We start from the raw sequence: 25625 nt of genomic DNA, 5'->3' as shown, positions 1-25625 counted from the left end.
TCAGTTTATGGAAGCTACATCTAGAGTTTTCAAATCGTGCTCTTGTGAAATAAAGAAAATCTCCAGGGGTTGCAAAGGCTTTCTTTTTATTTTTCTTTGAAGAAAGGAAGCGAGTTTAAGAGGGCTAGAGAGAGTCCAGTTGGATTTGACGTTGAGCAAGGAGGAGATCGTCCAGATGCTATTGATCACCAGCACGCAGCAGCACACACGCCCTGTGGTGTGCATCACTTCAAGCAAACAGAAGTGTGCCCTGCTGAGAGTGGGGGTGCCTGGGTGGGGGTGGGGGGACCCGAGCGCACTGCCTCCAGCTGAGAGTGAAATTCCTTGAGAAAGCCCCCTTCCTGTCACAGCACCCACAGCACTCTGAGCCTGCTCGCAGCCCAACGGCCTCTCCGAGAATGCTACATTTAAAAGTGCAGTTTTTGGATGATTCCCAGAAGATTTTTGTGGTTGATGTAAGTGGAAATCACATTGCTATTATTCCTTTATTATTCATTCAATAATGGTCATTTGTGGACAGCCCATTAGCTGGCAATATTATGTCTTCTTTAGGACCAAATGAAGGAGGACTGTGGTTTTTAGCTTTGGAAAAAAGAAATCTGTTTTTAATATTCACAGTGTAGCTCATGCTTTCCCATTAACCTTTCTTCTAGAACAGGTTCTCTTTTCTCAAGGGATAACAAAAGCAAGTCTTAAAGATATGTTAAATATTTGTAAAAAAAATAAATAAATAAAGCAGTAATAACTTAGTTGTCCTACCCCAAAAGGTGTTATTGCTCATTGAAATAATTTGTCTGTGAGTCTCACCCCGTGAATATTTGTGGGGAGAAAGCTGTGGTTCTGAGGGAAAGGAGAAGGGGAAAGCTATCCTCCTTTTCTGAAGAAAACCTGTGGGGTTTCAGGGGGTGGGGGGTGGGGGGTAGAATTATGCAGTTGTAATGAGAACTTCAGGAAGTAATGACAAGTATAAAAGAGAAAAATAGGATAAGAGACTATTTAGTTTGATTTAGTACTTATAGTTCAGGGTTCTTCATATAATTCCTAGCTACATGATGATTGCGTACAATTATACCTCATCTCTTCAAGAAAGAACAAATGTATTAAGCACATCATTTGGGGCTCATCTTCCAGTATCTTAAGAGATGTACATTTTGGTGTCAGAATTTATGTATGAGCATTTGGAAATGTTCTACAATTTTATTGGAATCAAAGCCGCTATTTGCTCTGATATTTACATTAGCTACTAACAAGGAACAAATAGTTCCCTTTCTTTGAAATTCCTACAAAATGTTGACTGTTTTCTTTTATACATTACGTGACAACTGCTGTTGGGTGTGGGGGTAACCCATTTTTCAAATAAGTATTTCATTTTTATTTGAATCATGTGCTTTGTGGGTGATGGTTGCATGGTTTCAGCTGCTGTTTGGCGGTCTCTTCCTTTCACTTTTATTTGCAAAAGGCATTTCTAGCTCCATGGACCTGAATGATTTGTTTTTGTAGCAAATAGCTTCCATTAGAGGTATGAGGCATTTCCTATTCTTTCTTGGAACCATATTTAAGGGGTGGAAAATGTCTTTTGAGTAGTTTATCCATTTACAGGCTGGTGGTGCATGCTTGCAGTGCTCTGGTACCTGAATTAGGGAGCTGGGGATTCAAAAGACACTGCTTTAGGCTAAGTTTTTAATAGATACTTCAAGCAACTCAAAGAGAAATCTTTGACAAAAAGTGACAGAAGGCCTTTCTGAATGTACAGTTCAAATACAGATCCAATTAAATGGGGGTGAGGGGTGGGAGGCACAGTCACAAAATTCACCTTCCGAGGAGCTGGTTCTAGCAACTTGAAGCCAGCATGATTTGGCTTGAAGTCAGACCGTCTCTTTCCAGCTGCAACACATTGTGTTCCTTGGGAAGATAATGGCAGAGATTTGATACCCGGCAATCCGGGTGTCACAACATCTGATCCCCTTCGCTCTGTGGCGGGCTCCTCTGTAAGCAGCGATCGTGGCGTTACCGAGAGTGGCAGTAGCACTAACGGCAGTCCCTCGGGCAGCTTTGTCTTGAGGGAAATGGAGCCTTCAGCCAGCTTCCAGCCATCCAACAGGATCTCTGTCCTTAACAATAGTAGGCTGATAATGAAAATGATGGTGATGATGATGATGGTAGCAGTAGTAGTGGGTCCTCAATGAATACCACTTTAAAATTTAAAAAGCAATTTCACCTCCATTAGTTCATTTGATCCTCCATTGCACCCTGTGAGTGAAAGTAGGCAAAAGATGAATCTTTTCCAATTTTGCAAATTAAGAGAGAAGGGCTCAGGGAGCTTAAGTGTCTTGGGCAGGATTACATAGCACAGAAATGCAGAGCCGGGGCTTCAATCCAGGACTCTTCCTAGGAGCCCATGTACAACTGGATCTGAAGACTCATCTGTCGGTAGCCCTCTGTGGTTGCTGTTTAGTCAGTCAGCCATGTCTGACTCTTTGCGACCCCACGGACTGCATCCCACTGGCTCCTCTGTCCATTGGATTTCCTGGGCAAGAATCCTGGAGCAGGTTGCCATTTCCTACTCCAGGGGATCTTTCTGACCCAGGGATCAAATCTGCATCTCCTGTGGGTTCTTTACCCACTGAGCCACCTAGGAAGTCCCAGTTGTTCTCTAGTCCTGTAATATTGCCATTGCATGTTAGTTTCCATGGCCCTCAAAGGGCATAGAATTTGGCATACAATGAGCCTTTGATAATTGTTACCAACCAACTGGTAGATCCTTATTTCTTTGCCCATAGATGAGGAGCTACATGAGAAAACAATTCCTAGAGCTCAGGGAGACCATGGCATGAATCTTTTAATTGATTGAAAAGTTCACAAAGCAACCTAAACCTGTTATCTTTTATGAGTATCCTAGGATGAAAAAAATGCTTGGAACCATAGTGATGAGAACCATTAGCAGGTAAGGATAGCCACATGGAGGGGCTTTTGATACAAAAGTTGACTGAAGTCTCAAGAGGCATGGGTCAGTCCCAGGGACAATTGTTCTTCAAGATAAAATTTAAGAAAATAATTGGCTGAATGGTGGCGGGGCGGGGGGGGGGTGGGTAGTGATGGCATCTTGGGCATTAGTGTTAATTTTACAGAAAGTACAGTAGTAGAAATATGAAAAGCACACATGATCATATAGAATAAGGTCACCTGGATTAGACTAATTGACATCCAGAAGCCTTTATTCCACTCTTAGTAGCATCATCTATATGAGTTTGCTGGTGTCTAGGATCTGGCCCTGAACTACAGCCTCAGGAGCCTGATTTGTCAGCACTCCACAAAATCTGAAGTCAGACAATGATATTTTAAAATCAGGAGGCCAGTGTTACCATTTACGGTAGGATTGGGAACACTAGGGTCCTCTCATCGATTACATAAGATGCTGAAGGACAGAAGAGTCAGATTTAAAGGAACTGGATTTATGATCTAGTTTGATGGCTTGATAATGAATCCATCTCCACAAAGGCCCTGTCATTGACACCTTTTAGTCACTTATTCATTCGTTTAGTCATTTCATTAACGAATTACTGTTGAGGTTCTAGTATGTTCCAGGCCCTGTTCTGGGCACAGTCGACTCTACAATACAAGCAAGGGAACACTCTCTCCTGGGCAGTGCTGGCTAGGAGCTGCCAACTTGAGCTTCACTGATTCCTCCTCCTTTCATTGTATGGTTGACAGACTCCTTTTGTGATTGACCTGTTTTTAATTTGCTAATGCCTTCAATTAGATTACTGGGAAGAGTGTCTGGTCCCTGAAATGTCCTGGTTTTTTGAAGTTTCTTTGCATATGTGTAATCTGAGATACTGGGTGTTGATATTTATAGATGAACACTGAGAGTATTAGTCAACCTTTTCCTTTCTGAATTTCCAAGAGTGTTTAGGGGATGCAGGATAGATATGGGATTCCAGAGTTGCTGGAATTAAATTAAAGTTTAATCCAACAAAGAAAATGTATTTAGTAAAAACCTCATTTTACTTTTCTAGTCAATGTATTTGATAAAACTGATCATTGTTAAATAGCAACAGCATCTTTAGTCCAGAATGATGATGGGATTGGGTAAACAGGAGGATAAACAGAATAAGGTAGTGATTTTAGAAATAATTGAAGATTTTAGTATAAATTCAGTTTGCCTCTTCAACATGGGGACTATGACTTTTCTGGATAGAAAAAGGGAGGAGAAGACCAAAGCTAGGGCTTTTGAGCTCTCAGAAAGAATAGAAGGTCAGGTTTCTTGCCTGACTAGGAACCCTCCTAATACTCACACATACCAGTAGCAGTAATGAGTGTCCTCGGAGAGTGATCTCATTTTAAGCCTGAACTGTTTGCTTATATGAGGTTTAGATAGAGAGTTTTCAAAACAATAATCCAGTCACCATAGTTGACACAGTTCTGTCTGATATGCCCCCTGCTTGCTGCAGTTCTCTCTTTGTAAAAGCATAGTGAAGGGGAAGAACAGCTGTTGTTTGTGAATTTCCAAAAGTACATTTTATTTTGATGGTTTCTGGAAGCTAAAGTCAAAATAAGACATTTGAAACATCTCAAGTCTTACATTTACCTGATTGCTGAGTGACTGTACTGGCCAGCACAGTGGGTACCTAGTGACTTCTCAGTGAGAGAATATAGTGAGTCAGTTTACTCCATCCCCCTGGGAGCCCATCATAAAGGCCACCAGGCCTCATTTTCTGAAAGATGCAGAGGGGAAGCGTTGCCAGGACTGAGCACTATGCAAGCTAAATAAGCAAGCCAAGAATCGCCTACTTATTGGTAGTGGTATTTATGCTTGGGATATTTGTCCAGGAGCTGTTTTTTCCAATTTGTAATGAGGAGGGATCTTTTGTAGTTTTGTCAATAACAAACTAGATACCCCTCCCCTTCATAAAGCAAAGCTCTTCTAACACGAATGGAATGGAATTGCTCTAGTGTAGTAAAATGTACCTGGGTTTGGGGTTATAGAAACTGCCCCACTTTAGGTGTGTGATCTTGGGACAGTCACTTAACCCCTTATCTCCCAGAGTTGTTGTGAGGAGTGATATAAATGATATATATCTGGAGTCTGATATAGCAAGGCAAATTTTGACTCTGCTGCTTACAAGCTGTGTGAACTTGGGCAAGTCACTTAGCATCTCAGACTTAGTTCTGTCAACTCTAAAAACTTGGGCTTGGGGTATCAGGAAAAACTTTCCAAAGAATATACCATTTAAGTTGCTGAGTAGGAACTAAGGAGGTGAAGAGTGGGAGCTAGGGTGAAGGGGGTTGTATGGTGGTTATACAAAAGAAAGATTGAAGACCAATGTGCAAGAGAGAACATGGTCCTTTCATAGAAAAAAAAAAGGTCACTGTGAGCAAAAAATGGAGTGTGGACAGAAAGATGGGGAGTAGCTTAAATTCAAGTTGAAGCAGAGGTAGTCAGCAGCTAGATCATTTGGGTCAAGTAATATATATATATGAAGTGTGAGCTTTATCTTGAAGATGATAGAGAATCAATAAAGAGTTTAAGAAACTCAAAATGGGGCTATTAGCATCTGATAACTCACTAATTTGTGCATTCCCTTGCTCATCTAATATTTAATGAAATATGTTCTAAGTGTTGGAGATGCCAGGTAGAATTGTAGTAATAATTTCAAGTTCAGTGGCTCCAATTTTAGATAGCCAACCTCTGTCCTAAAACATGTGCCCAAACATCAAAATTCCAGCCTGATAGGGAATCGTGGAGACAGGAAGGATGGATACAAAAGACATTAATGAAGTAGAATTACTAGAAGCATTTGATGTCAGCCTGGATACAGGAGATGAGTTGAGGAGTCTAGATGACATCCAAATTTCTGGCTCAGATAATGGTTTGAATGAGTGGCCCTCATTCACCAAGAAAGAGAACAGAATAAAAGGAGAAAGTTTAGGATGGGCAAGGAGTTTTGGATTTATTCATGGGAATATTCATGGGAATAGGGAAAGAGAAATATATCTGGAGTTGCACAGATCTGAGTTCTAGTCTTTGCTCTAACAATTGTAAAAAAAGATTTTATTGAAGTACAGCTGATTTATAATGTTGTATTAATTTCTGCTGTATAGCAAGTGATTCAGTTATATGGGTATATATATATATGTATATATACACATATATATTCTTTTTCATTTCTTTTTCATTATGGCTTATTACAGAATATTGATTATAGCTCACTGTGCTATACAGTAGGACTTTGTTATTTATCCATCCTATATATAATAATTTGCATCTGCTATTCCCAAACTCTCAATCTATCGCTCCCCAACCTGCCCTCCCCCTAAGCAACCCCAAGTTCGTTTTCTAAGTCTGTCTGTTTCTATTTCATAGACAGGTTCATTTGTGTCATATTTTAGATTCCACATATAACTGACATCATATGCTATTTGTCTTTCTCAGTCTGACTTACTTTGCTTAGTATGACAATATCTAGGTCCATTCACATTGCTACAAATGGTATTATTTCATTCTTTTTTATGACTGAGTAGTATTCCATTGTGTATATATCACATCTCTTTTATCCATTCATCTGTTGATGAACATTTAGGTTGTTTGCATGTCTTGCCAGCTCTAACAATTTTAAGATGTGGAACATCATGAGTCACTTCACCCCCCTAAGTCTGTGTACTTAGCACCAAAGTTGTAATAATCATAGCATGTACCTCATAAATGCATTGTAAAAATGAATGAAATATCAGAAGTAAGGTTCCTGACACAATAATGTGCTCAGAGCATGTTAATTCCTCTCTCCCTTGCTTCCAGACCTCTTCATCTCTATACTTTGCAAACCAACAGAGAACAGTCTTTCATTCCCAACTTGAAGTTTCTTTTGCTAAAACTTGATGTTGCAGCCAACCTCCAGGCAAAATAGAACTGTGTTTACCGTGGTTTGCTCTTCCTCCGTGGCTTCCTGAGGTTATTATCCTGCTTTTCTGAGCAGTTTTCCCTTTTCTTAGTCAGCATCCCCAGGAGATTTGTTCTTCCCCCTTGGAGTCATTAATCCTGCGAGGGTCCATGAAAACTGTCTAAAGTTACCTAAAATAATGGTGGGTTTCCTTTAAGGAAGCAGATGGAAACAGCTAAATCCTTTATCTTTAATGACATTTAAAAAACATTTTTTAATTTGATACTTTAAAAAAATTTTTTGAGGTCCATTTTTAAATTAAGGCATAGTTGAGTTACAGTATTAAAGTTTCACATGTACAGCAGTGATTCACAAATTTTATAGATTATACCCCATTTAGAGTTATTATTAAATATTGGCTATATTCCCTGTGCTTTACGATATATCCTTGTTGCTTATTTTATACACAGAAGTTTGTACCTCTTAATCCCCTACCCCGTCTTGCCCCTCATCCTTTCCCTCTCCCCACTGGTAACCACTAGCTTGTTCTCTGTATCTGTGAGTCTGTGTCTCTTGTGTTATATTCACTAGTTTGCTTTCATTTTTAGATTCCACATAAAAGTGATAGCATATAGTATTTGTTTTTCTCTGACTTCTTTCACTAAGAATAATACCTTCCAGGTCTATCCATGTTGCTGCAAATGGCAAAATTTCATTCTTTTTCTTATACCTGAGTGGTATTCTATTTGTGTGTGTGTGTGTACGTGTGTATGTGTGTACACACCACATCTTCTTTATCCATTCATCTGTTGATGGACACTTAGGTTGCTTCCATTTCTTGGGTATTGTAAATAATGCTCCTATGAACATTGGAATGCACATGTCTTTTCAAATTAGTGTTATTGTTTTCTTTGGATGTATACCCAGGAATGGATTTGATGGATCATGTTCTATATTTAGTTATTTGAGAAACCTCAGTGTTTTTCATAGTGGTTTCACCAATTTACATTCCCACCAACAATGTTCAACTATTTCCTTTTCTCAGTATCCTTGCCAACATCTGCTATTTCTATTCTTTTTGATGACAGCCATTCTGACAGGTATGAGGTGATATATTCTTTGTTTTTCAGTTGCTAAGTCATGTCTGACTCTTTGCAACCCCATGGACTGCAGCATGTCAGGTGCCCCTGTCCTTCACTATCCCCTAGAGTTTGTTCAAATTCGTGTCCATTAAGTCAGTGATGCTATCTAACCATCTCATCCTCTGCTGCCCTCTTCTCCTTTTGCCTTCCATCTTTCCCAGAATCAAGGTCTTTTCCAATGAGTTGGCTCTTCGCATCAGGTTGCCAAAGGATTGGAACTTCAGCTTCAGCATCAGTCCATCCAATGAACATTCAGGGTTGATTTCCTTTAGGATGGACTGGTTTGATCTCCTTGCAGTCCAGGGGACTCTCAAGAGTCTTCTCCAGCACCATAGTTGGAAAGTACCAATTCTTTGGTGCTCAGCCTTCTTTCTGGTTCAACTCTCACATCCATACATGACTACTGGAAAAGCCATAGCTTGGCTATACAGACCTTTTTTGGCAAAGTGGTGTCTCTGCTTTTTAATATACTGTCTAGGTTTGTCATACTTTTCCTTCTAAGGAGCAAACATCTTTTAATTTCATGGCTGCAGTCACCATCTGTAGTGATTTTATTGGTTTTTTAAATGTTTTTTGATGAAGTTTATTTAATTTACAGTGTTGTGTTACTTTCAGGTATATGACAAAGTGATTCAGTTATACACACACACACACACACACACACACACATATATATATATATATTCTTTTGGCTTCTTTTCCATTATAAACTATTATAAGATATTGAATATAGTTTTCTATAAGTAGGTCCTTGTAGTTTACCTATTTTGTATATTTTATATACATTAGTGTGTATATGTTAATCCCAAATTCCTAACTTTCTCTCAACCCCTGCTATTCACCTTTGGTAACCATAAGTTTATTTTCTATGTCTGAGACTGCTTCTGTTTTGTAAATAAGTTCATTTGTATAATTTCTTTAGATTCCACATATAAGTGATATCATATGATATTTGTGTTTGTCAGTATATCTCATTGCTGTTTTTTTAACTTTTTATTTTTGCTTTTACTTCTTTTATCTTAGGAGACTGATCTAAGAAAATATTGAAATGACTTATGTCAGAGCATTTTTGCCTATATTCGCTTCTACAAGTTTTATAGTTTCATGTCTTATATTGCCAGTCATTGTGAGTTAATTTTTGTATGATCCAGCAATTCCACTCTTGGGCATATATCTAGAAAAGAAGAAAACTCTAATTTGAAAGGACGCATGCACCCCACCATTCACAGCAGCACCATCCACAACAGACAATACATGGAAGCAACCCAAATGTCCATCAACAGATGAATGGAGAAAGATGTGGTATGTCTACACAGTGGAACATTACTCAGCCGTAAAAAAAGATTGAAATAATGCCATTTGCAACAACATGGATGGACCTAGAGAATATCATACTAAGCCAAGTAAGTCAGCCAGAGAAAGACAAACATCATATAATACCACCCATATGTGGAAGCTTAAAAAGGATACAAACTAACTCATTTATAAAACAGAAACAGACTCACAGACATATAAAACATGATAACTTCCATGTTATCAAAGGGGAACAGGGGAAGGATAAATTAGGAGCTTGGGATTAACAGATACACACTGCTATATGCAAGATAGATAAACAACAAGGTCCTACTCTATAGCACAAGGAACTATATTCAATATTTTGTAATAACCTAAATGGAAAAGAATGTGAAAAAAATGTATATATATATATATATGTATACATATATATATACACACACATATCACTCTGGTGTACAGCAGAAATTAACACTGTAAATCAACTATGTGCATGCATGCTATGTCATTTCAGTCATGTCCAACTTTTTGCGACCCTCTGCACTGTAGTCCTCCAGGCTCCTCTGTCCATGGGACTCTCCAGGCAAGAATACTGGAGTGGGTTGTCATGTCTTCCTCCAGGGGATATTCCGGACCCAGGGACTGAATACTCGGTTCTTAGGTCTCCCGCATTGGCAGGCGGATTCTTTACCACTAGCACCACCTTAATGTGCACAGTTAATATATTCAGTAACACATGAGGGAGATTAGAAAACTTCAGTCCAGGCCGCCGCTGCCACCATCGTGCCAGCCCCTCGGGTCTCAACGAGGCCGGGTGACACTCCAGAATGGGAGACAAGCCAATTTGGGAGCAGATTGGATCCAGCTTCATTCAACATTACTACCAGTTATTTGATAATGACAGAACTCAACTAGGCGCAATTTCTATTGATGTGTCATGCCTTACGTGGGAAGGACAGCAATTCCAGGGGAAAGCTGCCATTGTGGAGAAATTTTCTAGCCTTCCATTCCAGAAAATCCAGCACAGCATCACGGCGCAGGACCATCAGCCCACACCAGACAGCTGCATCATCAGCAAGGTTGTGGGCCAGCTCAAGGCCGATGGAGACCCCATCATCGGGTTCCACCAGATGTTCCTATTAAAGAACATCAACGATGCTTGGGTTTGTACCAATGACATGTTCAGGCTTGCCCTGCACAACTTTGGCTGACCTCCCAGCCAGGCACTCATGCGGTTTCCTCCTCCCTCCTCTTCCCGATACTATTTACACTCCTCCAGATGATCCAAATGTCATTCACAAAGGAGCAGGAGCAGGGCCGCGGTGGGCGCGGGCGCAGTGCGCTGCTGCTACCGAGGTGTTGTGCATGATGTTTGGACGCTAGACTAGTTGCATCTGACAGGAGAAGTTTGTGTTGTACCGGCTCATGCGTTGGAAAGGCTTAAGTAATGCCAAAGGTTGTCTTTTTTTTTTTTAAATCTACTGATAAGTTGCTCTGGTAACCCAAAGAAGTGAAGGAGAAAGCAGCTGCCTCACCGCCCAGATATTGATTTGTTCAGATGTTTCAATGCCTCATGATACAATAAAACCACAAAAATTTCTTTAAAAAAAAAAAAGAAAACTTCAGTACATTTGGAAAGGTACAAAATGAAAAATGCAAGTGTCTCTGCCAAAGGAGAGACTTTTTCTACATACTGTATTCAGGAATTCTTTTTACATCTACATTTAAATTTCCTTCATTGTGGAAAACAGTTGCACAGTATTAAGTGAACTTAACTAGAACTAGCTTTAACTGAACATATTTGTCCAGGCACAGATCTCAGTGTATATAAGTCTAGCTCAGACTTTCACAGATTCAGGATTACAAAACCCCTTCAAGCCCCTAAATTGTAACGCCCCATGCTCTCAGTTGTGATTTTAATTTCAATCTATTTTGCAAAGTGTCCTCATTGCTGTTTTGATTAGCATTTCCCTGATGATTAGCAATGTTGAGCATCTTTTACATGCCTGTTGGCCATCTTTACATCTTCTTTGGTAAAATGTCTATTCAGGTCTTCTGCCTATTTTAAAAATTGGGTTGTTTGATTGACTTATATTAAGCTGTATGAGTCATTTGTATTTTTTGAATATTAATCCCATATGGTCAAATCATTTACAAATATGATTTTGCATTTTCTTTCATTCAGTAGGCTGAATTTTCATTTTGTCCCTGGTTTCCTTTGCTGTGCAAAGAACTTTCAAATTTAACTGGTCCCACTTGCTTACTTATTGTTTTGTTTCCTTTTCCTGAGGAGACATATCAAAAAAATATTGCTACAATTTATGTCAATGAGTATTCTGTATGTTTTTGTCTAGCTAGGAATTTTATGGTTTCCTGTCTTACATTTAGATCTTTAATCCATTTTGAGATTATTTTTGTATATGGTCTTAGAGAATGTTCTAACTTTATCCTGTCATATAGCTGTCCAGTTTCCCCAGCACCCCTTATTGAAGAGACGATCTTTTCTCCCTGAGGTAGGAAATGGCAACCCACTCCAGCATTATTGCTTGGAAAATTTCCATGGACAGAGTAGCCTGACAAGCTACAGTCCATGGGGTCGCAAAGAGTTGGACATGACTGAATGACTGAGCACACACACACCCATCTTTTCTCCAATGTATATTCTTGCCTCCTCTGTTATAGAGTGATTGACCATAAGTGTGTGGGTTTATTTCTGGGCTCTCTATTCTGTTCCATTGATCTATGTGTCTGGTTTTTGTTTTTTGTTTGTTTGTTTGTTTTTTGCTAGTACCATACTGTTTTGATTATTGTGACTTTGTAGTATAGTCTGAAGCCAGGGGAGCATGATACCTCCAGCTCTGCTCTTCCGACTCAATCTCGTTTTGGCTATTTGGGGTCCTTTATGTTTCCATACAAACTTTTTAAATTATTCGTTCTAGTTCTGTAGAAAATGCTATTAGTATTTTGATAGAGGTTGCATTGCATCTGTATGTTGCCTTGGATAGTATGGTCATTTTAACAATATTATCTTTTCCAATCCAAGAACATGGTAAACCTTTCCATCCATTTTTGCAGTCAACAGTATTGTTCATCAGTGTCTTATAGTTTTCTAAGAATAGGTCTTTTACCTATAGGTAAGTTTGTTGTTTTGGTGCAGTCATAAATGGGATTGTTTCCTTACTTCTTCTTTCTAATATTTCGTTGTTAGTGTTAGAAATGCAACTTTATGGGTAAAGTTCATTGACAAGTTTTAATAGTTTTTTGGTGGCATCTTTAGGATTTTCTATGTATAGTACCCTGTAATCTGCACACAATGTGTCTTGATGTGTGCCTCTTTGAATTGATCATGTTCGGGGCTCTGTGTTTCCTTACGTCTGTTTCCTTTCCTATGTTAGGGAAGTTTTCAGCTATTATATCTTCAAATATGTTCTCTGCCTCTTTCTCTCTCTCTTTTCCTTCTGGAACCCTTATAAAATGTGAATGTTAGTATACTTGATGTTGTTTTAGAGGTCTCTGAAACTGTCCTCATTTCTTTTCATCTTTTTTCTTCTCAGCTTCAATGATTCTCACTACTCTTTCTTCCAGCTCACTGATCCATTCCTCTGCATCATTTAATCTACTATTATTTCCTCACAGTTTATTTTTTATTTCATTTATTGTATTCTTCATCTCTATTTGGTTGTTCTTAATATTTTCTAACTCTGTTAAAAACTCCTAACTTCTTGATGTTCATCCATTTTTCTTCTGAGTTCTTTGATCATCTTTACAATTACCTTGAACTTTTTCTTGGGTAGATTGTCCATTACCACTCCAGTTAGTGCTTCTTCTGGAATTGTGTCTTGTTCCCTCATTTGAGACATGTTCCTCTGTTACCTCATTTTGCTAACTTGCTCTTTATTTCTATGTATCTGATAGGTTGGTTATGTTTCCTGATCTTGGAGAAGTGGCCTTTTATAGGAGACATCCTATTCATCCAAGCAGTGTGCTCCTCTCTAGTCACCAGAGCTATGTGCTCTAGGGGTGCCCCCATGTGGCTGCACGCATCCTGCTGTTGCGACGTTGACTATGATGGATGGTCTGGTAGGTGTGGCTAGGCCTCAGTCTGGTTCCTTGCCAGGCTTTGCCTTGTGTGGAGGCTACTGTTTGCTAGTTGGTGGGGCCAGATCATGAGATGGCTGGCTATGGAAGCCCGGGGGCCCCAAAGCTTGTGTTGGCTCACTGGAGTCAGGGTCCAGGAGATCCTAGGGCTGGTGCCTGCCCAGCCAGATCCTGGGGCTAGTGCTGGCCCATTGGTAGGCAGAGCTGAGTCTTGGGGTCTAGCTGCAGGGTCCAGGGCTCCCAGAGCTGGTGTTGGCCTACTGGTATTTGGGGCCTGGGCCCATTTGGTTGTAGCACTACTGCTGGTCTATTGGTGGGTGAGCTGTGTTGACATGCTGTGGGGCTATGGTTGTCTGTCTGCTCTTAGTGGGTGCTGCTGGTCCCAAGGCTAGAACTGGCTTGCTCAGGGCTGACGACCCTGAAGTTGGTGCCTGCCCACTGGTGGGTGTGGAGCTGGGTCCTGGGGTCTCTGGCTGCAGGGCTCAGAGGGTCTCAGGTCTAGTGCCTGTGCACTGGTCTGTGAGGCTGAGTCCTGGGCTCTCTGGTTGATAGGGCCATATCCAGGGGTGGCTGTGGTCTCAGCTTGCTTGTTGGTGAGTGGGGCTGTGTCCCCGCCCAGCTAGATGCTTGGCCTGAGGCATCCCAGTACTGGTGTCTACAGGTTGGTGGGAGTGGGCAGGGCTGGGTCCTGAGGCTAACAAGCCAGAGGGAGGATTTCTAAATGGCATTTGCCAGCACCAGTGTCATGTAGTAGGAGGACTTCCCAAAACATGAGTGCTGGTAGTATCTATGTCCCCAGGGTGAGCTCCAGTTGCCTCCTCCCTCTCTGGGATGCTCTCCAAGATCAGCAGGTGGGTCTGACCCAGGCTCCTTTCACATTACTGCTTCTGCCCCAGGATTCAGAGCATGTGAGATTTTGTGTGCACCCTTTAAGAGTGGAGTCTATTTCCCACAGCCCTGTACTTAGTGAAGTGATGTTACTCAGTCGTACCCGACTCTTTGTGACCTCACGGACTGCAGCCTACCAGGCTCCTCCGTCCATGGAATTTTCCAGGCAAGAGAACTGGAGTGGGTTGCCATTGCCTTCTCCAGGGGATCTTCCTGACCCAGGGATCAAACCCGGGTCTCCCGCATTACAGGCAGATGCTTTACCATCTGAGCCACCGGGGAAGACCTATGGCTCTCCTGAAAGTAAGTTCTGCTGGCCTTCAAAGCCAAATGTTCTGGGGGTTTGTATTTCCAGTCCAGAACCCCAGGGCTGGAGACTCCAAAGTGGGACTCAGACCCTTGGCTTCTTGGGGAGAACCTCTTCAATTGTAATTATCCTTCTGTTGGCAGGTTGCCCATTTAAGGGTATTGGTCTTGACTATGTTGTGACTCTACCCACTCCTATCTGTTTCACTATGGTTCCTTCTTTATATCTTTAGTTATAGAAGATCTTTTCTGGTAGGTTCTAGTCTTTTTCATTGATAGTTGTTCTATAAATAGTTGCAATTTTGGTGTGCTTATGAGAGGAGGTGAGCTCAAGGTCTTTCTACTCCACCATCTTGGCCTCTAGGCCAGTCTGTTTAACTACACTTTTAATTACTCTGTGGTAACTACTCATAATAACACTAACACAGTTAATAATAATGATAGCGATAATACTACTGACTAGTAATCATAGATAGTATTTATCAAGAGCATATGTTCTAGGTGAATTTTTCATGCACTATTTCACGTAATGTTCACACAAATCAACTGAGTGGGAAAAAAATCAAATGAGTATCACTATCTAGGGTAGTTCCATTATCTGTCTATGTCCTGGGCTTTCTCATCTATTAAATGGAAATAGTATTAGTATCCACTCTATAAGATTTTTAGAAAAGTTAAATGAATTAATATGTAAAACACTTAGAACAGTGCTACTAAGCACTATAAAGATGTTTGCTATTCTGATGCTTTGTAGAATTTAGCTCCAAATTTAGGTGGTAAATACACATTCCTGATGCTTATGTCCAAGCAGCAATATCCCAAGCTGATGAGGCCTAAAATATTGTTTTTATCTTTATTTTACAGGCGTGTAAACCATGGTGCAGAGAGATTGAGTTATCCAAGGTTACATTACTGTTTCAATTAATGAGTGAGCTGGGGTTCAAGCCCTAGTCTGTCTAGTTTCAAAACCTAGCTGAACAGAAACAAATTCACAGACATAGAAAACAAGTTTATGGTTCAGTTCAGTCGCTCAGTTGCATCCAACTCTTTGCGACCCCATAGATTACAGCACACCAGACTTCCCTGTCCATCACCAACTCCAGGAGCTTGCTCAAACTCATGTCCATTGAGTTGGTGATGCCATCCAACCATCTTATCCTCTGTCATCCCCTTCTCCTTCTGCCTTCAATCTTTCCCAGCATTAGGGTCTTTTCCAATGAGTCAGTTCTAATCAGGTGGCCAAAGTATTAGAGTTTCAGCTTCAGCATCAGTCCTTCCAATGAATATTCAGGACTGATTTCCTTTAGGATTGACTGGTTTGATCTCCTTGCATCAAAGGGGAAAGGAGAGGGGAGGGATAAATTAGGAGTTTGGGATTAACATATACACACTACTATATATAAAATAGATAACCAATGAGGACTTACTGTAAAGCACAGGGAGCTATATTCAATATCTTGTAATAACCTATAATGAAAAAGAATCTGAAAAAGAATAAAACTGAATCACTTTGCTGTATACCTGAAACTAACATAACATTGTAAGTCAACGATACTTTGATTTGTTAAAAAATAAAAAAAGAATTGTTTGAAATTATGCTTTTAAAACTTTAGGTTTGTATTGTTAATTATAATATACATATAAAAACACACACTTATGGAATAAATTCACACTTTGCAAAAAAATTAAAAACCCTGACTGGTCACTGGTTTGGTAGTGGGCTTGTGACTTGAGGGATTGCTATAATGTGTTGTGAAGCTTCCTAGTTTTCTAGGACATGATAACATATCCTCCAATTCCATGCTGTCTGCCCCACACTAGGTTGCTCAATCACTGTGGGATGACAGGCTGACCAACAGACTGACCATACCAACTCATCCCCACCCCTCTGCCTGTACAAAGTACTCCAAGCAAAGGAGCTTCTGAACCACATCAGAAAAGAAACATCCTGGAATCATAATGTCCAAGGCTAGCCAATGTTGGCCATTTCTTTGCCAGGGATTTATTTGTCATTGCAGGGGGCCCCCCTGTCTGATGAATGCCTTTGTTTAAATTCCTGAGTCTGCTTTGCCCCTCACAGCCTAAGGTTTGTTGATTCAGAGAATAAATTGAACTGAGAAAGAAAGAAAGTGCTTGTTCTTTGTCTGGCCAGTGGCCAGATGGAGCAGTGGGCCAAATGTGGTTTGGGTGTCGCCTGTCATACCTTCTAGGGGCCTTATATCTTCATGGTCATCTGGCTGCCAGGCTGCCCTCCTGATGCTTGAGATCAGAGAAGAGGCCTGGACTCAAGCCTTCCTTCACTCCACCCCCTTCATTCCCTTTCTCTTCCCAGCCCCACAGCTGACAGGAAGAAGGGGTCTGAAGCCAAGAACATTCGAGGTGCTGGGGGAGGGGACTGGGAGACTGTCTTTGGAGCTGGGTGGGAGGCAGTTGGGTCTTAGTTCAAGTCTGCACGCGCGGGAATCTCTGTGAAGAGTTGCAGGTAGCTGGGGCCTTGCCACCCCTTCAGCTGAGGCTCCCTACCCTGGAGCTCGAGCTCTCTGCAGAGCTTCTCTTGGAGTGAAACTTGCTTGAGGGCAAGATTCTTCTGGATTGTATAGGAGTTTCTCTCTCTCTCTTTTTTTTTAATTTAAATTTTTTATTTGTATTGGGGTAGTTTCAGGTAAACAGTAAAAGGACTCAGCCACACATATACATGTATCCATTCTCCCTCAAACCCCCCTCCCATCCAGTCTGCCACATAACATGAGGCAGAGTTCCCTGTGCTAGACAGTAGGTTCTTGTTGGTTATCCATTTTAAATATAGCAGTGTGGATATGTCCATCCCAAAACGAGTTTCTCTCTTTTTATTAAATGTCATTTACTCTGTATTTGCATCCTTATTTGACCTGTCACAAATACAATATATTACAGTAATAAGAGATTGTGGTTTAAGACAGTGAAGTCCGATTGCAACTTAGAGACTAAGAAATTCTTTAAACTGGCTGAGCTAAGTCCAGTGTCTTGGGGGTCAAAAGGGCTTGACTTGAGGGGCAGAACCACCCAGGAGGTGGCTGGACTGACCCAGCAATTTCCTAAAAGGACCCGGAGCATGTTATCCCAGCAGCAGAGAGCAAGGCTAGCCTTTGTGATTCTGGGTGCCACTAAGCAATTGTGTGCCAAACTGTCAGAAGTGGAAAAACGTTTGGTTATACCAGTTCTACTGCGGAGAGATCCACCCTGAACAGATCACTGGCACCACAGGAGGTAGGGAGGAATTGGCCAATGAGGTGCCAGGACAAGGCACCACAGGAAAGATCTGCTGACGGTTGCAGAGCTCAGGAAGGATGGAAAGTGACAGGCGTCCAAGGCAGCGCTCGTCTGGGGGCTGTTGAACTCTGTTGTATAGCTTGTCTGTTCTAAACACAGCTGCTGTGCAAAAGCTACAATTATTACCCCCCACAGAATCTTGTTGCAGCCTTCTTTTCTTTATTCCCTGTCTTTCTCCTTACCCAATTCCTTCTTGACTTCTGGGTCCAAGGTGTGGGGCCAGAGAGGGGAGGTCTGTCTGGGCGAGCTGACCCCAGGCCCTGGAAGCACTTAGGCATGGCGCCTTACCACTAATCGCTGGGCTTAGCTGTCTTAAACAAGAGGTCCTTTGTCCTCTGAGATTCCTTCTATGATGACGAAATTCACCTTTCAACAGACTTAAGCAAAGACAAAAGTTCTCCAGAAATTCACACTCAGAATATTTTAAATGATTTCACAAGATGGGTCACAAAGTTACTGTCAATTTCCTTTATCACTATGAGATACCATTTTCTGACCTCCACTCCAGAATTTCCAGTTACATTATTTCATACAGTCATTAGTTAATAAGTGTGTTAAATAGGTTTGACTACCCTGCTTCATTCATTCATCACTCAGTTAACAAGTTCCTATGAGCCCTCACTGCTTCCATACACTAGGTTGGCTAATGAGGATGCAAAGAAAAATAAGAAATAGTACCTGACCTCAAAGACCTCATAGTCTAGTGGAAGAATCAGAACATAAAATCATGTACACTATAGCGCAATGTAAACAAATAACAGAGGCAAAGAGTGTTTTAATGGCATAACAGGAGAGGGGCACCTAACCCAGACTGAAGTGTGTTGAGAGAATAGTTAGACAGCTTTTTTTGAGGGAGATGATGTCTAACCTGAGCCCTAGTGACAGGTACTAATTATTCAGATGTGTTAGGGGAATGGAAGGGAGCAAAGTTGAAGGTTGGTCCAGACAAAGGTAGAGTTATAGGGAAAGGTCTGTGGAGATGCTCGGTCTGATCAGATCTTAAAACTGAGGACAGAGAGTTGAGAGACTGCGCCATGAGATGGGAGAGATAAGCATGAGCCAAGACATAAAAGGAATTTTTCCTTATGAAGAAATTAAGGTTCAGCAAAGTTAATTATGAGTCCATGGTCATACAACTGCAAGCAAGTACTTGAGTCAGGAGAGCCCCAGCTCTTTCCCTTACAGCCTGCTGCCTCCAGGCTTCTGATATCCAGTAGGAAAAACCTTTCACTGCTTTCCCAAGCAAGGCCCATCATTGTCATGAATCTTTTCCACGATATTTGTCTGTATTTCAGTATTTAATTCTGATTTTACACAGAAATAAAACATCTTAGTATTTAATTAAAAGTCTCAAACAACTGGCAGTACAACCTAAATAAGCTAAGGGGTTCAATTTTGGGAAAAACTTATCCTAAGGAAACGATTAAGGTTGTGTACAAAGATGGATGTACATCTTTGTGTACTAAGCTGTTTATCTTAATGTTGTTTGCAGTAGCTCAAAGGAGAAAACAATTTGCATGTCCCATAAGGTAGTTTCCCATACACTAACAAATGATAATGTAAATAATATAATACTAAGTTTTTTTTAAATTGGTCACCCAAAATGTGGCTGTGCATTGAGAATTATCTCAATAATTCTTTACGTCAATAAAGCTTTACCCTAAGGTTCTAATACTGTCTGTCTCTTGATGGATGGGATTATAAGCACTTTAGTTCTTCTTCTTGCTTTTCTGTCTCTTTTTTACCCTGATTTTTCAATCAGCATACTTAACTTTCTGAATGAGGGTTAAAGCTCAGAAACAAAACAATGAAGGAAATTTCACTTAAAAATGGCTGCCATATAAGCAGTCAAAACAGAGGCTCCTCTCAAAATGGTGCCTGTTCTCAAATATCAACTCCATTGCCCACTATCCCACAATTACTACTCAATTCCATTCCAACCTAAACAGCAACGATAATAGCTAACATATATCAAAAGAATGTTTATCATTTACTAGGCACTAATATGGGGCTTCGCCCATGGCTCAGCAGTAAAGAATCTGCCTGCAGTTCAGGAGATGCTGGAGATGTGAGTTTGATCCTTGGGTTGGGAAAATCCCCTGGAGGAGTGCATGGCAACTCACTCCAGTATTCTTGCCTGGGAAATTCAATGGACAGAGGAGCCTGGTGGGTTATAGTCCATGGGGTCGCAAAAAGTTGGACATGACTGAGTGACTGAGCACACAGGTATTAATATAAATTTCACATGTACTAATTCATTGAAACCCTCAATGAAGTAGGTGCCATCACTATCCCCATTTGACAGATTAGCAAACCGGGCAGAGAAATGAAGTAACTTGCCCAAAGTCACAGAGTAGTAAGTGGTAGAAACAGGATTTGAATGGGGCACTGTGAGTTAAGAGCCCATGCACTCGACCACTATCAGCTCTTTAAGGCTTGTTTTTCAAAAGCCACTGTTTTGGAGTCATCTTGGCATTTTACATTTTATCAGTTAGCTCTTGTGTGTGTTGGGAGTGGTAATGCAGACAACAGGATTGGCTGTTTCAGGGAAAAACTGACTTTGGGTGAAGAGGACTTGTGAGAGCTGTTGGGGAGCTTTCAGAGGAAACAGTTCAGAGACACGGACGGGGTTAGAAAGATAAGGTATAGAGCATCTGCGAATTGCATGAGGCCAAAAAAGATAGGTCACTCTTTGGGGCTCAGTGTGGAGTGGGAGATATACACCCAAAAGGACACAATAGGTTCTTCTAATTCAGTGATAGCAGTGACAGTCTATGTGGTCTGTAGTATAGTTAACCTAATACATACTAGATGCTCAATAACTATCTGTTGAAGCAATGAAGATTGAATTCTTTATTTACAGCACCAGGCAGCTAATCCTTGCTCCAATGAGTTAGCTACTAAAATATCAGTTAGCCAAAAAGACATTCTAGGAAGTAAAGTCTTAAGTCAAGGGGGATGTGGCACAAACAATGCATGTATTACTGTAACAAAGTTTCCCTGGACCAGCGCTGCACCCAAGTAAAACTGTGTGGTCACAGTAAGCCCTCACTGACTGAAATGGGGTTGCCAGAGATGAGAAATGTCCTGATCAGGCTCTCCCAAGGTTCAACAAAGGAGAGGTTTACTCCACCCCTAATAGCCTACAAAGGCTCCCCAAGTCGGTCTGTGGGTGCCACCATAAACATGCTGTACATTTTTGTATTGGGAGGAATGTGGATTAGAGCCTCATAACCTGGGACAAGCAAATATCAAATTCAACATTCAGAAAAGAGGAATATCTTTGGTTTTGATTTATAAATAGCAGTGAGTCAGTTTAACCAGATCCTTCTGCACAAATAATTCCACCTAAGCAATTAAAGGAGAAAGGTATTGGAAAACTTGCCCTGGGAATGTGCAACTAATTTTAAGACACAAAGGTTAGTATCTCTTGGAACCAATTTCCCACTGAAGATGGCTAGTAAGTCACAATATCTGCCACTCCGCCCTTCTCCAGTGCCCACAATTCTACATTTTGCACATTATACCAGGCCTTCTGTTTCTTTTTTCTACATTAGCATTTTTGATATGCAGTATTTAGTAAAACATATGAATTAAAATTTCTCTGGGCTTGGTTATCCTTGTCCCTCAGTACAGCTAGAGAATCACAGACAACTGTTTTGAGTTACACACCCTAACCATAGATCAGCCATATTAAAGTAGCCTTGTGGAGGGCGGGAGGATGTCAGAGTTCTATAAACCTGGGATCGATCAGCCCCAGACTAAGCCAGGGTGAGAGATGTATGTGACTCTTAGGCTTTGGGTTATAGAGCCCAGGTTACCCTAAGGCCCACAGGAGTGAGTTAGCACTCAGGACTTGCATGACTGTATGCCAGGGTAGCTGGGAAGAAAGGGATAAAAAGCTCCATGGACACCCAGGAAATAAGTTATATTGCTAAACCACAGTTCATGAAGCACCTATGGTGTGCACAACAGAGGTAGTGACCAGTTAAGGGGAGAACAGAGCTTAGTGGAGTCTAGCCTGTGGCCATTGTCGCTCCACGTCAGCACCAAATAATGGGAACCCAAGTAGAGACTCCGTGAACAAGGGTCAAGAACGCAGGCAGATGTCTGCGTAGGGAAAGAGGAATGAAATCACAGGTCCTAAGTGACTTCTGCGAGTGGAGCTTGGCAAGAAGCCAAATTGAGTGTCAGCCTCTTATAGACTTCTTGCTGCGGGGCAGAGCTGGTCCCCTAACCTAGTCCACAGGTGTTGACAAGCATGCACACCTGGCTAACCGTGGGGGTGTTGAAAGGGTGGGGGAATGAGACACTTCAGACAGGCAGATTAGCCAGAGTGATGGCTCACATGACCACTCATTTTGCTACTCAAAAGTCCTTTAGAGGTGCATTTTTTCCCCCAAAATTTGATGCTTCGGTTCTTTTTTAAAATTGAAGTGTAGTTGATTGACAATGTTGTAGTAATTACCACTGTACAGCAAGCAAAGTGATTCAGTTACACATATACTCTTTTTTAATATTCTTTTCCATTATGGTTTATCATAAGATACTGAATACAGTTCCCTGTGCTATACAGTAGGACCTTGTTGTTTATCCGTTCTATATATAAAAGCTTACATCTGCTAACCCCAACCTCCCACTCCATGCCTCCCCCAACCCCCTTCCCCTTGGCAACCACGAGTCTGTTCTCGACATCCTAGAGTCTGTTTCTGTTGCATAGATAGGTTCATTTGTGTCATAGTTTAGATTCCGCAATAAGTGATATCATATGGTATTTGTCTTTCTCAAGTTTTTTTTTCCAATTTTCAAATCCAGCTTCCATTATATGATAGAACATAAATTCATTAGAATATTCTGGTAAGCAAAAAGAAGAAAATAAAATGCAAGGGTAATCTCATCATCCAGACTTTTAACATTTTGGTGTATATTTTATACATTGAAGTCTTTCTTTCTTATGGCATCCTAAGCTCCACATATGTCTCTCAGTCCAATTTAACTTGGGATAGTTTCTGAAATATTTTTCTCAAAGATTTTCTGTCCAGCCAACACATTCACTACAGTAACCCTGATACACTGGGTTTCATGGCCTCCTATTAAGTAGCCCTTTTAAAAGGCATTATTATTCTTTAATGGGTTCTTTATAGAGTTTCTGTGAAATTCACAACCTGTCCGAACAGAATGGCCTCCAATGTGCTCACAGTCTTGCTGGGCAACATAGTGAACACTTTATAAATGAAGCAAAACTGATTCTAGAAAGAAGAGGCAGGAATGTAGAACTCAAGGAAAGGGAAACTAAAGAGGGAAAAACATTGGAGTAATAAGCAGAAGGAGAGAGAAGTGAATTAGTGCTATAGTTAGAAGGTGAGAAAAGATGATAAAGAAAAAAACAGTAAACATGAAAGGAAAGAGGGACTCAAAGGAACAAGGTTAGGTGTTCATCTCTTTCTTGTCCTTCAGACACCTAGACATTAGTTTTCCCTTTATATTTAAGTAAAGATGTCTGCTGTAATGAAATGAGCCCGTTACTGGAGGCCAGAAGACCTGGGTTCCAATCCCAGATCTGCTATTAACCTGCTGGAAGACCTTTGGACAAGTCTCTTCCCTTGTCCGGATCTCAGTCTCCCCACTTGTTAAAATGAAGAGCCCGGATTATGTGACATCAAATGATCTCTGTTGTGTCCCGAATGTCTCAGATTGTTAGATATGCACAGAATGTTTTATCAACCTGAAGTTTAAAAGAAAATTCAAACTACCATTTGGAATCCAGTTGTGCCTCAGGCACAGCACGTGGATTTAGTACTAAAGCATTACGTGGAAACAAACAATTATAATTGTTTTAATTATCCGAGTAGCTAGTAATTTCGACAGGACTTGGAAGCACTGTCTTGAGAATGCTATTATTACACTGTCACTTTTGAACAGCCTTTCCAATATAGGCACAGTAATTTCAATGTCCCAGGAGTTGGTGCAAGATTGCTATTAGGGAGGGAATCTTGGGTTTTTTTTCCCCCCTTTCCTTTGCATGAAGAGTAATCCTGAGCAATGAGAGTCTCTTAGACACCATCCAGCAAAGAGTATGAATCAGATGCAACATGTCCAGGTCACTGCCAGGCCAACCTAAGGCCTCAGGCAGTGACACATCATTCCCTTAGAGCTTGAAAAGGGTGTCTGCTAGGTAGTATCATCTATCAGGGCCTAGATGAGCTCTCTGAGTCCAGAGTTCCCCTCTGAACATAGGTTAGTCAGTATCAACACGGCTGCAGATAAAGAGGGTGGTATACAGGTATAACTGAGTCACTTCACAGAACTGCAGAAATTAACACAACATCGTGAATCGGCTACACTTCAATAGAAAAAAAAGAGAGTAGTGGTCAGGCAGCTGCTCAGGTTGATTCTTCTAGGACCCCCCTAGGATAGCCACGTGGGCCGGAAATCTTTCTGAGCAGTTAATCTCAAGCAACTTTAAACCTTCCATCGATCACACAGGCAGTACTTTGAACTACTTTATGTTTTCAGAAATAAAATAAAAACCAGTTGTAATTTGGTGTGAATTTCACACGTGCACACACAACTACAAGGCTTGTTCTCTCTGCTTACCACCATCAGGAAACCTTAAGTACCCATTTAAACTGTGCTTCCCTCCAGGGTTTATTGCTGAGTCCTCTGGGCTCTGGGGAAAGGGCCTCCGATGACTTCCTACTTATTCTTTGTTCTTTGATGTGTCTGACTGCACCTTGCTCTCCACCAGATGCTGAAAAACTAGACCGCCTGCAGAGAGGGCTCCATTTCAGAATGAACTGCAGCTACCTGGTAATTAGCCTCTCACCACGCTCAGCAGTTCTCTTTTTACCAGGAGTTCAACCCTCCAGGAAGGTTATAGCTTGGCCAATAATTTCTTCTGCCCTGCCCCGAAGGAGCTCTGTTTCCTAGTTTCCCCGGGTGGTTTACACAGTGTAAGTTTGGAAAATCTGTTCAACTTAATTTTTAGAAACTGGTTGCGTCTGACTGTATTGGTAGATGTATATGATATGGGTTTCATTTTTTCTGTTGCTTGTTGCAATGTCAGAATATTTGCATTTTAAATGAAAAGTGAAATAGCCCTTTGAAAGGAGCAGTCCCAGAGTTTAACCCCTAAAGGCTTCTGAGGTTTCTGGATGTAGCCTGCAGATAATAGGGAAGGAGAAAGACTTACCTTCCTTGGGAAGGGTCCAAACTCTGTAAAGGAGGTGCGCGCCTATTGTTGCTTACAGAGAGCTGGATGGAGGTGAGGGAATGTAGACCAAGATGCAGAACACGATTTCTTTATATTGCTGAAATTAAATCAGGATCACTGAAAACAGATTTGCCTGGGAATTCACTAAATAGTCCCAAAATGCAGAAACATTGCCAGATTTACTATTCTGCTCAGCACAAGTCAGATCTTCTCACTGGACCACTCCACTTGATTCTGAGCTCCAAAATGCCATTCAGGATTCAGAGTGTGAAGAGCAAAAGGAGAGATGGAAATTAGCCATCAGGGTGGCTGGAAGGGACTAGTTCACTATTGTCTCCATAAAGATGCTGAGTGGCAATGTGCTTAGGCTTCTGGATGAACTGACTCTGGGCCAGCGCCAGGTGGGGGGGTGGGGGTGGTGATTGGGGTAAGTTGCCGATGGGATAATGCATGGCAAAGCTCTCAGCTGCACCATAAAAGACTGAAAGTAATGTCCAG

At 41.2% G+C, this 25625-nt stretch overlaps 2 protein-coding genes across 2 annotated transcripts in view; both read left to right on the top strand.

The window, feature by feature from the left end:
• The first annotated feature begins 209 nt into the window (after window positions 1-209).
• FRMD7 (FERM domain containing 7) overlaps window positions 210-25625 on the top strand; it is a 64194-nt gene continuing 38778 nt past the window's right edge. The window contains exon 1 of the mRNA XM_043895219.1: window positions 210-455. Within this exon, the coding sequence (XP_043751154.1) occupies window positions 399-455 (57 nt within the window). The 5' untranslated portion in view covers window positions 210-398. The remainder of the gene's footprint in view (window positions 456-25625) is intronic.
• Window positions 10083-10743, top strand: LOC122689092 (nuclear transport factor 2-like). The gene has a single exon (XM_043895222.1). The coding sequence runs from the start codon at window positions 10141-10143 to the stop codon at window positions 10522-10524; it is 384 nt and encodes a 127-aa protein (XP_043751157.1). The 5' UTR covers window positions 10083-10140; the 3' UTR covers window positions 10525-10743.

The sequence above is a fragment of the Cervus elaphus genome, chromosome X (assembly GCF_910594005.1).
Source record: "Cervus elaphus chromosome X, mCerEla1.1, whole genome shotgun sequence".
NCBI classification, from domain to species: Eukaryota; Metazoa; Chordata; class Mammalia; order Artiodactyla; family Cervidae; genus Cervus; species Cervus elaphus.
This window is presented reverse-complemented; position numbering and strand designations above follow the sequence as displayed.